Source organism: Musa acuminata, chromosome BXJ1-5 (assembly GCF_036884655.1).
Source record: "Musa acuminata AAA Group cultivar baxijiao chromosome BXJ1-5, Cavendish_Baxijiao_AAA, whole genome shotgun sequence".
Taxonomy (NCBI): domain Eukaryota; kingdom Viridiplantae; phylum Streptophyta; class Magnoliopsida; order Zingiberales; family Musaceae; genus Musa; species Musa acuminata.
In genome coordinates, this window is record NC_088331.1 from 47280815 (window position 1) to 47295091 (window position 14277).

General features: G+C 36.4%; 1 protein-coding gene and 1 long non-coding RNA gene across 4 annotated transcripts; both read right to left on the reverse strand.

Annotated features, from left to right (window-relative positions):
- Positions 1-216: 216 nt before the first annotated feature.
- Positions 217-5356, reverse strand: LOC135674769 (uncharacterized). Its single transcript, XM_065184912.1, has 6 exons — positions 5186-5356; positions 5010-5060; positions 4758-4809; positions 3688-3746; positions 2956-3001; positions 217-532 (listed from the first exon to the last, which is right to left on the reverse strand). The coding sequence occupies exons 1-6, from the start codon at positions 5249-5251 to the stop codon at positions 402-404; spliced, it is 405 nt and encodes a 134-aa protein (XP_065040984.1). The 5' UTR covers positions 5252-5356; the 3' UTR covers positions 217-401.
- Positions 5357-6292: 936 nt separating this feature from the next.
- LOC135674770 (uncharacterized) lies at positions 6293-11235 on the reverse strand. 3 transcript variants are annotated; one of them, XR_010513706.1, is made up of 4 exons: positions 8652-11234; positions 7395-8585; positions 6772-6859; positions 6293-6646 (listed from the first exon to the last, which is right to left on the reverse strand). It is a non-coding gene; the product is annotated as an uncharacterized LOC135674770 (long non-coding RNA). The 3 variants fall into 3 exon arrangements; XR_010513707.1 differs by having other exon boundaries at positions 6772-7686; positions 8443-8585; positions 8652-11233; XR_010513705.1 differs by having other exon boundaries at positions 6772-8585; positions 8652-11235.
- Between the last annotated feature and the right edge of the window lie 3042 nt (positions 11236-14277).

The following is a 14277-nucleotide window of genomic DNA, read 5'->3' on the forward strand; positions in this document are numbered from 1 at the left end:
ATTCCAAATCTAATTAATGAGTGTCCCAATTGAAGTTAGATGAATCCAGATCTAAAAAAAACATCCCTACATTTGTGACACAGAAAGATTGGCATACTAATTTTGATTTAGGCCACAACATTGAGATGGAATACAGCACAATCTGCACTACGAGAGTAGTAGAGTCTGCCATATGACCTGCTAAACACTCAAGGTTGACGGGTTGAGAGATGGAAATGTGCCAAATGTTCAAAAGCAATAATAATTATTAACATACAGTCCATATGTAATTTCTTAATTTCAACTATTATAAAACAGAAGGGAAGAAATTTATGACAGCAAACTTAGTCGAGAAGCATATACGAGATGAACAAATGCACAGCAGCAAATGCTCGAGGGGGAAAAAGGAACGCCTTCAAGGCTTATAAAGGGGACGAACTTTTTCTCTTATGCATGTTATCCTCCTGAGAGGAGGAATGTGCCAGTGCTGATGATGACATAGCAGCATGGTATGATGAGGAGACCAGTTGAGCAAGTGCTGGCATTGCCCCTCCTGCGAACCATGACGAGTATCAGAACCACAGTTAATAGAGAAGACCAAGAAAATATGCTAAACTATCTTTCAAACAAATAAAAATGTCATGTATATACTAAGTTTTGTTCAGAACCATGTGAAAATAAAAGAAGTTAAGAACCATCTTCTCATAACATACTCCATGTAACCGTAATTATCTGAATATTAGCAGATAATGGAAAACATAACCAATATTGAAAATTAACAAAGCTCGGTCATCGCAAGATTTTAAAGGCAAACAAAGGATAACAGAAAAAAATGAAGTTTCTGATGCAGAAGGTGAACCCAATCAGACATTGTTCGATATCAAGGGATTGCCATTACAATGCTAGCGAGTAAGAGTCATCAGCAGTGTGTGTGCGCGCGCATATGCCAATATACTTTTTTTGTGCAGGGAAACCAGGCACGTGCCTGTGCACAAGATTGGAACAAACTAGAATAGTGTGGCATGGCAAGCACATGGGCCATACCAAGTCGATCTATGGCCAATAACATGCTCTGCAAATAACTTGGCACCCGTTGTTGGTAGCTGTAATTTACCGAGTTCGTCAAGAAAAAAAATAAAGCCATAAAATGTTGGATTAGTAAATAATTTATGGGGACCAAATTTCTCGCAAAAAAGGGGCAGATGTCTGACAATCTCTCCTAGGATCACGGAATGAACTTCATGAAGGTCTTCTAAATTTTATGCGAATGACACTGTTAACAATGAAACAGAGAATCCAACCAAGTGGAAATAACAAGACTTGAAGATATTTGGACTGTCAAGTGAACGGAGACCAAAATATCTGAACAATGTTATCGCAAAAGTGGATCAAGATTATCTATTTCCCTAATGCAACAGCAGGAACTAAATCATCAATCATAAACAACAACAAAATTGAAATCAATCGCTGTAACAAATGGGAAAATCTCTTGGAAGTGTGGAGTTGGCAACCAAACAAAAGTGATTACGCTAAGAAACAAAACATTAGAGAAAGCTCAAAAACTGAGAGAGAACTTGTCATATTATAGCAGCTACATTCATAGTAAACATAAACAAATTAACAAAAGAACACTAGATCAGAAAAAACCTTATCTTATGCATCCAGATGGATTTGAGAGAAATAAAAGTTTACAGGAAAGTGGAAGAACAAATGGAACCAAAAACATAGAAAATCCATCTTAAATGCCCAGGTGTTTGTGAAGAATTCTAGTTGAAACTAATTATATTAACAATGAAGGATACTGAAAAAGGTCACTTGACTATGTTGAACAAAACAAGATCTTGTGATTTTAACCTGACAATAGAATAGTATTTACTAGTAGTTTCCTCGAGAACCACATTCATCCATATCAAATCTTTAAAGATGTTATTTCCAACACTTATAAATAGCCACAATCATGAAGTGCGTGTATAATTAAAACAAGAGTGAAAACCAAGAATATTGCAAAATTCAAATATCAAATAAAAAGCTTCTGAACATCAAGGTATAAAAAAAATGTAGTTTAATGTAAACCTTAACAATAAATAATGGAACTTCAAAACACTTGCAATGTCTATTCAAACAGGGAAGGCCATATCATGGTATAGCACCTGTACCAGCTGATATGTTATGATATAATTGTGGAACTCGACATGGACTATCCAAAACAAATTTGAGTAGGACAGTGTTCCACCCTAGACTGTTCTGTTCGGAGCAGTTGGAACATATAATCTACCTGGTCATCTAAATCAATTGAGTCTTCCAAATCCCAATGCTGCAGAGAAGGGAGAAGGAAAAGGGGAAGAAGCCTTGAACTGAGGGCCAAGCACAAGGAGGCAAAGGTATATAACAGTTTGGATTTTCTGTTTTTGGTTTACTTCTTGGTCTCCTTCAATTTAATCTAATTGTTTTTTGTTTTCCTTTTCTGAAATCACAAGATATCAGTACCGGAAGGCAGACTACCCACTTGCATGCCACACAAGTTCATCCGACTAAGGAACAGTATGGGTACCATTAACAAAATGACAATACTTGGTGCCAGATACCAGTCCTTTTTGGATGCTTCTTGACACATGTTTGATAGTTTAAAACATTTGATGTCATAGCAATATCTACATTATTCGTTAAATATGGTGTACAGGAAGGTGATGGTTCATCTACATAAGGTTTCTAGGCATACTGATAGCAATATATACCATCTTTACTATGTGCGCAATCTACTTAATTCTTTGCTACATGAATATGGTTGTTATGCTTAAACATAAGATAGTAACTGAATTCTACAAAAGTCACCATATAAGAATATTAATTATATCCTAAAGTACATGCAATGAGGTTTTTTTTTGGATTATGGTACAATATACCCATGTTTCATAGCATATGACTCTTATACAATGATGACCCACTAGAAAATTCTAAAGAAAAGCACAATCTGACCTGCCAATCCAGCACAAGCTGATGAGAAAACAATTACAGGTGGCACCTGCAAAGATAAAATATTCAGTCAGGGCCAGCCATGCAACATTAAGCTCTCACTAGAGCATCACATACATCAAAGAAATGGATAATCACATTAAAAATTAATCGCCCAACTAAATGTCAAATTTCAGTCTCTATTATAGCTAGAAATATTGATATCTACAATTGATTAAGAAGCCTCTATTATAGGTACATTCCCTAGACACAAAGAGGATTAACACAAGGTAACTAAATTGGTCCAAAAGCTGACAAACTAAAAATTATGATGATAAAGATTTACAATAGGACTCACAAAAATTATGATGGTAACATAAGTAACTAGGATTGGGTGTAAAACAGTATAGGCTAGTATATATTTCTCTGCAGAATGTTCTTTTTCCTCAGAAGGGAGCAAAAACATGGTTTGTACTAGGTAGTTTTGGCTGGTCCAGATCAGGATCTACACAAGTCAATACTGTAATCCTGAAAATATCAGGGACACACGGGCATTCCCATAACTCAACCACCTGCAAACCTTGAGCAAGAAGACAAGGTTTTCACACTTCACAAGGATCCTGATGCATGAAATCAGAAAACAGAAGGATCTTAATTCATGCAATGTAACCATAAAATAATCATGTCAAAATCAACTGCGAAGCAAGAAAAGAGACTAACGCATCAATACACAAGATATAGAACTAATGTACTTACACCAATAAAAAAATGTAACCACATAGGCCCCTTGACCCACCTCCTCACGATAGGCATAACTGCGAAAATTGACAAAATATACATGGATTACAAGCATGAAGGTCAAAACGTATATGAAGTTATGGGCAATTTTTTTGCAGAATAAAAAAACAAAAAATTGATAAAATGATGCCTATAAAAGTGTTGTGCTGCAAGGAGTCCATGCTGGGCCTGCGTGGTCCACCATGGCATGCTAGCGGTTCATGATGTTGTAGTTAGAGGCAATAATTTACTTATAATCCATGGTCCTGACTTGTGCTAAAGCACTGCAACTATTATTAGACCTCAGCGAAGACTTTGAAGATGATACGTAATAGGCCGCGGCTATCCGCTCATGCAAGCCTGAGACTGAGGTGTGAAGGCTACTTCATTGATGTTATTTTTAAAACCAATAATACTGTCTACATAAAGAGAAAAAACAGTTTTGCCTATAAAATAATGCATCCTTTGCCCCAATTTTGTGGATTAGGATAACATGGATATCTATACTAGTTATGCAATTCATCCTCTGAATCTTCAGATTTTCAGTTTGTCAGAAAATTTTTTGAACAGGACTTGGACGTATGCTGGATTTAAGTGTTGCAGAAAAAAAATCTCATCAAATTGTCAATATTCTTAGATAGACCACCAATCAGGTAGGCCTGTCTAATTATAATTCCACCATTGGTTTGTTGACTTCTCACTTGACAATGCACAGGTCGTTTACCTGCCATAGCTGAATCAAAGATTTGAGGGTATGGTTATTGGCATAACAAATTGCAAAGTCCTCTACGGTCCAACTAATCCAAATTGATGTCAAAAACATTGTAACAATGGCAAGTATTATTTTAGAAGTTTATAGCTCAACTAATTTTATCTCATGAGAGCTTTGATCAGAAAGAGCAAAGAACTATCTGAAGCACATAACCTAAGCTACATGAGGCGTAAAGAATAAGATATTCAAAATGAAGAGATAAATGAATATGATTGTATAATGTAGGGTCAACAATAAATCTAAAATTCAGGGAACTTGTGAAGATCAATAAACATACCATGGTTAAATCCATAAACTGCACTCGCAGTCCCACCAATAGCGGTACCGATCTAATCATAACATAACAACAGATAAGACAGCTGGGTCTTCAAAGAATCAGATAGCCAATTTTCGATTCCATGTGAACAACATACATCAATAGCTTCATCCTTAATTCAATACATACGTACAACACGTTTATTAACTTCAATCATATATTTAGAACAAAGACCAATCTCGGAATCAACAAGATAGGGGTTGGGGAATTCACCATCGAAAAGCCATCTCGAATCAACGGTGCGACGGTCCAGCTGCTCGTTTCCTTCCGTCAGACGCATGGTGGGATCAGAAAATCGAAGATAAGATGCAATTAAAGAAGAAATACGAAGCAACAGCCAATCACAGTCCGCGAGAAAGAAAGGAAGAAACGACATCGAACAGCGATACCAGGTCCTTGGAGAGAGGCCCCGAGCAGAGATGGCACCTCTCATGGGACGGCTTGGGATCTCCCATTCCCTGAATCACCAACTCCTCCAAATTCTTGGAGCTTTCGGAATTGCCTCTCGATCTCGATCTCCAACTCCGCCTTTCGAAAACCGCTACTAAGAACCCTCGAAAGTGGGTAGGAAAATTCTGTACATTTGTAAATAAATCCCTCAACAAATTAAAAATACTTACATGCCATTGTCAAGGCAAGTTTTTTTGTTTTAAAGATTATTATTTTTCCCTTCTCTTTTATGATATTGTTTAAAGAACAAAAATTTTATATTTATTTCATAAACAAAACCAATATTTACCAGTCATAATTTTTAAAAATATTTTTATTTAATAATATTGGATGAGATGTTATAATATTTAAATATTTAATGATATTATTTTTTAAGAGATGAAATAATTAATGCTAATGATACGAGAAGAGATTAAAAAAATATTATAAATTATAAATAAAAATTTAAATAAATAACTTTCTATAAATTTTAATTATGATAAAAAAAAATTCATATAATTGAGACTTTATAATTTTATCATTGTTGATGGTGAGAATACTATTCACAAATATTTATTAAATAAGCATATATAATTTTGAGTATCAACAAGTGTAGTAGTTCCTCGTGCTACTAATATTAGTTTAGTTTTAAGTCATGTCAACAATCTTTTGATTGTCTTAAAACAATATCATTATTTTATTTATTCTGAAAACAAAATAACTACAAAATATATACAATTTTATTTTGATCTATTTTCTCATGGGATTTGTTTTATTGTACAATTTTATTTCTCGTGGAATAATCCAAATTATTTTTTGCCTGGAATATGTTTAATATCAACTGTTAATGCATTCATGTCATGTCAATAGTTGCAGAATAACCTGTGACTGTTTACCATATCAGTAACTTTTAATCGTACAATCTTTCATGTTTTCATTACTATGCTCTTGAACAATGTAAGCTTGATATATGCATGGACCTTTTTTTCTCTCTAAAATAGAAAGCTAAACTTCTTACATGCTACATCAAACATCAAGTACATCCCATAAATAAGGAGATTTGATGATAGCCCTATTAAAAGATGTTAAACCAAACGATTAGCTACAATATTTTCAACGATTAGCTACAATATTTTTCTTCACGCAATACACGAGAGATTTTTCCATCAATAAATAGATAAGACATCGACAAGTACATATCATGTATTAAAGTTAAAATTCTCCGAGAAGAAGTTGTGTTTGTTGATGATGTCCACCGTCTACTTAGAATCAGTCTCCATGTGTAACCACCTCATCCCGAGTACTCTCATGGAAATTTATTGAGCATTGCAGCTGTAGCTCAATCCATGATGTCCGAGGTATTGAGAGATGCAGCCACCATGTCACATAGAAGATCATTGCAGGGGATGAAGAACATGAAGCTTCATAGACAGGTAGCACAGACATTAAGATCAACAAGTGAGAGGACCATGTAAGAACATGTCTCCTGTCAAAATCAACTGATGAAAAATGAGAAAAGACACAGATAGAAGATATATATTCTTGCCTCTTTTTTATTCTCAAGAAAAAAGAGTGATCTGAACTTTATTGATTCCTGCCATTCTTTTGACCAGGGAGGCGGTTGGAGATATTCCCTGTGGAGAATGTCAGAAGAATTAAACAATTTCATGTACCACTCAATGAAACATGCAATATATTCTGGTTATCTGATGGTGAGAACAATTTATGCCCAATCTCATCCTCATTCTAGGGGAATAATATTCGTTCCATGAATAATAAATTCTAGATATGAATGATGAGGACCTTTTAATCTCACTTGAGTTAATGGAGAAGAATGACACTGTATGTAAGATTGCTATCTTGTTATTTGTAAATACTGTCTAGAAGAAGCAGGAGGTAGCTACAACTACAACAAGCAGTCTTTACATACAAACAAAAACAAGAAAAATCAAGAATCTTTGTTTCAATCCATGGAAATATGAACTTGGCCAGATGTTCCTGAAAAGACATGCTTCAGAATGCATTGAGACAGAGAAAAAGTTGAAGCTCTAGGGATGACAGCCACAAAAGAATACCTCACAGTTACATACATTCAAGACTCAAGGGTCTACAACTGGATAGAAATTTATATATCTAAATGCCTATGTATGACCTGAGCTGATTTCTCACATTGTACATGGTAGAAAAAGTTTCTACCCCCAATTTAAGGCATGAGCAAATCAAATGTTTCAGCAGACCTCCGGAACAACAAAAAGACCTGAGGTGTAAGTCTCTGATCAACTGCCTCTGCAAAAGATACTATAAAAAATATTTTCTGGTACAAGATAAAATGATGGTCAATTCTTCCCCATAAATGTATTCCATATCACGCATTCATAGAACAGTTCTATGTAATGGAGTTTGATACCTAATAGGAGGATATCTAGAGTGTTACCCTTTGCATTGTGATCTTGACTTGGTCCTGTAGGCAGAAATGAGTTGAGTAATTATGACCATATTTGCACTTAACCATGCAACAAATGCCAAGTACGTACACATGAAAACTAACATGAATAGTTGTGCATGGTTATCTAGCTTCTGCTGATGGAAATGAAGCGGTCCAGCCATTCGGCAAGCTATGATGTATGAATGAAATAGAATATATATGTTTGCCTTTATGCTCTGTTCTCCTTCCATTAATAAATCTCAGATCAACAATTGGCTTAGAGTGACGACTTCCAGAATCTATCCCTTTTTTTTTTGTACCTCGGGACAGCCAAATAAGTATCATACTTAGTGGAGGAGACAAGAGGGAATTAAATCCTTATTTCATTCCATCACTTTGTGTTCAGAATGTACATAAGAGCATCATGTACAGTAGAGTTTTCCCATCTTTACAGAAAATATGCGAGTAATTCTCCTTCCGGATGCATCCATTCAAACAATATTTTCAACTTTCTAATAAAACTCCTTTTCCAAAAAAAAAAAACTTTTTAATATAACTGACAAAAATTCCTCAATCAACTCTATGAATGACAAATCTCTACCACCTGCAAATATATTATCCAACTCTAGACTTCCATGAGATCCCAATGCATCATAGACCAAACACCTAAGTTGTTCATTCAGGTCCCAGAAAAATAAGGTTTCCAAATGTGAGGGATCTGCTTACTGAGCCACTACAAATAGTTAAGGAATATGGAAATTTTGCAAGCTCTGAAGACATCAGATTGTATACCTTTCTGTACGAAACCTATGCTCAAGAGCATAAGGTTCCTAATTTTTGTTCCACGGTCCATTGTACTATAATAATGAATGTTTATGGATTTATTCCATGGACATGAAGGAAGCTAAAGCTGTACCACTAGTTGAAGCTTTAACCTGTGAACATTGACAACGAAAGTTACAGGCCTGAATCCACAATTACTTAAAGCAGGAAGGACATACTTTTCGAGTTGTGAAGATTAGATCAATAGTTGAGTTTCTGTTCAACTGATTCCAAATTTTCTTTCCATTTGCCATATAAGGAGAGCTTTGGAGGCATCTCTCATCAATGTGGAGAGTTGAGGCAGCTCAAGCTCCTTCCTAAACAAGAAGAGAATACATATAGGACATAACTATGTACATGTCCTAGCTCTCTAGAAATATTACGTTGTCAGCATAGAAACAAACAGATTTGAAGTTCCAATTGGAAACAAGCAGCAGGAGCAAAGTGAGGGCAAAAAGGTAAGAAGAACAACGAAATCAAATCTGGTGTTGTTACATTATAATGTGTTGTTGCATATCCAATGTGTTGTTACACACAGTATAATGTGTTGTTACATTATACTGTGTTGTAAAGGTGCAAAATCCAATTTCCCTAGTATAATGTGTTGTTACATTATACTAACAAACAATACACAATTTGCAGTCAGTGCTGGAGAAGGCCCAAGAGACTCTTAGGAAGCAGGACTTGGGTTCTGCGGGACTGGAAGTTGCCAAAATCCAAATCTCTGAACTGGTCTCCAAAGTCTCAAGTGAATGTTTCATCAATTCATTTGCAAGTCTGGAAGAAATAATAACCAACCTATGTTACAGGTAACTCCGGCCCAACTCACTGATTGTTCGGCGGATTGTTGTTTGATCTCATCTAAGGGATCGGAGAAGGAGCAAGTTATCAGCCAGGGGTTAACAACTCAACATGAAGAATTTCCCTTATGCATGAAAATAATTGGAGAACATACCAGGATTGGACAGACTCAACAGGCATGGTGTAATAATCTGAATGAGCAGAAGGCTTCATCCATTTTAAGAGATTCAGAAAGGAATTCTTTCCCAATCCAGAGGGACAAAAACATTATACAAGCAAGCGTTAAGCCTCAAGAAGACAATAGAGACAGTAGAAATGTTCCTGATGTAGGAAGAAAGGAAAGAGATGGTGTAAACAATTTTCTTGAGCATCCAAGAAGCAAGAGCACGGCAGTTCAACAGGAGAATAGACAGCAACCAGATGGATTTGCACTCCCATGTCTTGCAACAGAACTAGAGCTAAAAATATATGTAGGTGATGAAGCTGCATCAAGTTGTAAACAATTTGACCTGAATGGCTTCAGTTGGAACTGATGTTTGGAGCAGAATTCTTGTCAGAGAGAGAGAGAGAGAGAGATGAAAAAAGTGCCCGTTGGTAAAAGAAAAATGCAAAATAAGTGACAAGTTGATTCCAGAGATAAATGATTGAGTATACGCATTGAGAAAAATGAAAAAGAATGAACAGTGCTAACAGGTGAATGTGGAGTCATAATGGTATCAGCATGCTGCCAAGATAGCCACCTCGCATAATTTTTCATACATGTGATCCCAATTATACCCAATTTAATAAGCATTCACATCCTAACAAACACCGTTAAAGATATCTTTTTTTTTTCTTTTGAAGTAAATGTTGAAGCAGATATCTCTTATACAATATCTTATGCACCTCTTTTCTTCAATGTGAATTTATCATGATCTTACTAACCTCTAATTTCCCCCTATTTTTCTAATCATGTAACATGGTAGATTGATCTGAAAACTACACCAGTAAATATGATCCCTGTACCCACTTATTGTTTATTATCAATAAAATAAAAGCAAGTAAATTACTCGGCTATACAAAAATGGTCTTTTGATTGCATAAAATAAACTACGATGTCATCACTGTAAAAATAGGGCGAAAGATTTCCACGCTGGAACAAATTATAAGGGTTAGTCCACGAAAAAATGATTCAGCAGTGAATGAATCTCCAATCAAGAAAGACATGTCACAGAAAGATGTCAAGAAACCCCAAATCTCCAGGTCCCTTAATTCTTGCGGATCGCTTGACCATTTGGTGCCAGAAATTGATCAGGACAAAATAAGAAAGTGCCGAAAAGAACCAGAAAGGGTTCCTTTTGACCTCAAACTGGGTACGGTGATGAAGAGGATCGCAAATCAAGAAACACCGAGAAAAAGAATCCCTTTCTGGGGCGAACTATGATCCACGAAACGAAAATTTAATCTAAACAAGATAAACTAGCAGTTTCTGAAGGGAATATCCAATCGATAAATGCATCTATCGATTAAATCCCTAATCCCAAAGAAACCCAAGGGTTTCTTTTATGAAAACACGGGGGATGATCGACGAATCTAAACAAAATGAAAGGAATCAAACAGGTATCAAACAAGAAAGGGGAAGTGCATCGTAGACCTCGTAGTGATCGAAGAGAATCGCAAATCAAGAAGCACCGAGAAAAAGAATCCCAGCAAAGACGAAACACAGCGCACAATCCACGAATCTAAACAAAAAAGGAACCGTCTTTGAATCAAGAAAAACGTATCAAGTAAATCCCAACAATCCCAAGAAACCGGAAGATCTGGCATGTCAAAGCGGAAGACAAAGGGAAAGAATTGGATCGAAACAAGAAAGGAGCAGTGCATCGTAGACCCTCTAAGCGATCGATAGCTAAACCGCTGAGCTACTGTCGTTGCATGAAACACCGGAAGGCGATTTATAGTGGCCTTTTTTCCCTCTTTTCTTACCACAATTTAGGAATTAATGTCTGCAATATTCAATAAATAATTTGACTGTTTGGTTAAAAACTTGGGGAGGAAAAAAATAGAGAAAACATAGTGTTTTTATATTGAGATTACAGTATTTTTCTGATATTACTGAAAATATTATAACACAGTATATCACTCAAACACTATATTATAAATATAATAATTTTATATTATTTAAAACACAGTGTTTTATTTATATGTATCATAATATTTTTCTGATATTACTGAAAATATTATAACACAAATATTATATTATATTATAAATATAATATTTAAAAAAATTATATTGCTATGTTTTTATATTATTGAAAATATTATAATATAATATAAAAAATTACTGTAATTTATAATATTATAGTAAAAGATTATTAGGGGGGAAAAAAGGTGTTAGAAATTCTAAAAATGAGAGACATTTTTCGAAAAAAATCAAAAAAAAAGATTTTTTTTTTTGAGAATTTGCTCTAATATTAATTTTCTTTTATACACTGTTATAGTGCTGATATATCCTTTAATTAATGCTTATAAATGGTATGTAATGAACACCTCATACAACTTCAGCTTGTTTGATAAGATTAACCAGTAGATAGATATAAATGAGTTATGACTTCAGTGAAGATCCAAATCTAGGAACAACTTTAGACTTTAATGAAGAACCTTTTAAGTTGATTACACATCCTCTTTAACTCACCAAGATAAAAAGCTTACAACCTTTGAGTTATTAGCAGTATCTGTGACATCTTTGCCTCACCACCGAGTGGACATTGATGCAAGATGTGTTGTTTCCAATAGAATCTAGCACTAGATGCTGCTTAATCATATTACATGCCAAAGCTAAGTTGCCATGATCACTTTCAATTCATGGTTTTCCAGGGTTCTTAGGATCATGGCGGCTGTTGGCTCCAGATCCAGGGTAGTCATCGAGTTCAAAGTCCATCCTCTCATTCAGAGAAACTCCTCCCTCTTCTGGCGTTTCTTTGTTGATCACCTGCACCAAGAAATTTGTAATCTTCCTAAAATGTTCCTAGGAAATAATCATTTGGAGTTTGCTTCGTCAGAAGGTTTGTCTAATGGCTCAAGCAAAGACAGATCTGACAACTACGTTGGAGATGAAGAAAGAACCTGATCTGCCACCTTCATTTCTGCTTCATCTTGGTTCTTTAGTGCAAACGTTCCTGCAGGAGAAACCAGAGAAGAGAGATCAACACTCGGATTCACAGAGGAGAGAAACCTATGAGGGTCCTCTGAGAACCGTACCTGAAAGGGGAGCTGCATCCACGGAGAGAAGGCATGAAAGGAGCAGCAGTGCTAGGAGATGACTCAGAGGCTTCTTCTGCTCCATAAGCACAATAAACTTCCTCTTCCTCCAGATTGACAGCCTAAAGACGACCTCTGCTGGTTCTGACAAGACCGATGGCTGGTGGTCATGAGTTTATGTACAGGGAAAAAGGCCAAGTTTTCTCCTTTGTTTAGATCATTCCAAGTGTTTGTTGTCATCTTCCTAATAATTTTTGTGGTGCTTCAATGACAGTACTACATTGACTCTGCTACACACCATGAGACAGACATCCAAAGCATGCAGATCATTTGCTGAACACCATCACTTGTCAGCTTCTGTGTTCAGCTCCGTTGATGATGGCCAAACACTGCACCCACACAGCTAAAAAGCAAGGAAGAGAACATGAACCTTCCTCACATGTGGCCTGTGGAAAATGGCATTGGTTCATCATCATTAAGATCATAAAAAAGCTTTTGACATATTTCAATGCAAAGCATGAGATCAGTATTGTAAGGTAGTGGTTGGGAAGAATCCGATGGGCGATGGTGGTTGGTTCTGCAATTGGTTTCAGGAAGCCATTAAAAATTATGGATGCCAATGAAGAGTTCCAACTCAGATGCCAAGCTTCTGAACACTGCTTACCATTGATGACCTGAACACAGCACTTGTTTCTTCTCTTTCCTGGAGCATTGGGAGGTGGAGATCTTAAAAATTCTTCTTCTATTGTGCCTTCATAAGATTGTTTTATGTTTGTAGGCAAATCCTATCCAATGTACATCAATCATTAGCATAGTAAAGGATTTACAGGACTATATGATGTGTATGCAACTTATAATTTACAACACTTTACAAGATTAATTTCCTTATTCTCAATGTCATATTCTTAAAGAACCCCAAGATTAATGTACCTCCAATGCCAAGCACCTTTCTCTACCCAATTAGCTTGCCCACCTTTTGGTTCATTTTCTATGATCCAAGATTCCAAGAACACTGTGTTTTTTTTTCCTCTACAGACAAGAAGCCTTCTCCTTTCCTTCCTCCATAAACTGTGTCTCAAAGCCAAAGACTTCAAACCAAAGAACACCTGATGCCCAGAATAGCATACGATTGGGCCGTACCTTCACATTCACACATCCATGCCAACATGAAGCTTGGATGGCGATGAACCTTCATGGCTCTCTAACAATGAAGCTTCAGAGCCACAAACGTCGGTTGGCTTCTTCGATCAACTCGAGTGCTCGTCCGAATCATGCAATCACGTAATAAAACTGTCTTGATCACTTCTTGGTTGGCTACTGAAATCAACCAGAGATAGAGAGAGTCTCTTGAGGGGATGTAACCCTGCTTCGAGGCTTGTGACATGAGTTAAGCAGACCAAGATCCACAAATCAGTTCATGTCTTCTTGTTGCTCCTCCTTAAGAAGAATCAAATTGAGCTTGGTAGAGTTCATGGAGTAGCAAAGAACATTTGTTCTCGTTAATGTAGGACATGAGTTTCCAGTTGATGGGATCAATATAGGTTCTGCAACTTCACATACAACGTCTGAACCATACGACCGGCTCAGCACATCATAGCAGTTCCAACACCCGATGGATTCGAAGGATTGAAGGGTGTAGGAAAGCCCACGTCGCCACTCGGCTCTCTCCATAGTGGTTCGAGTCCCCTACGTACCCCAAAAGGGAGCAAAGCTCTGTAGAGCCTTCGCAAAAGCAGCCATTGGGGGCATTTCCATGGTGTTGGG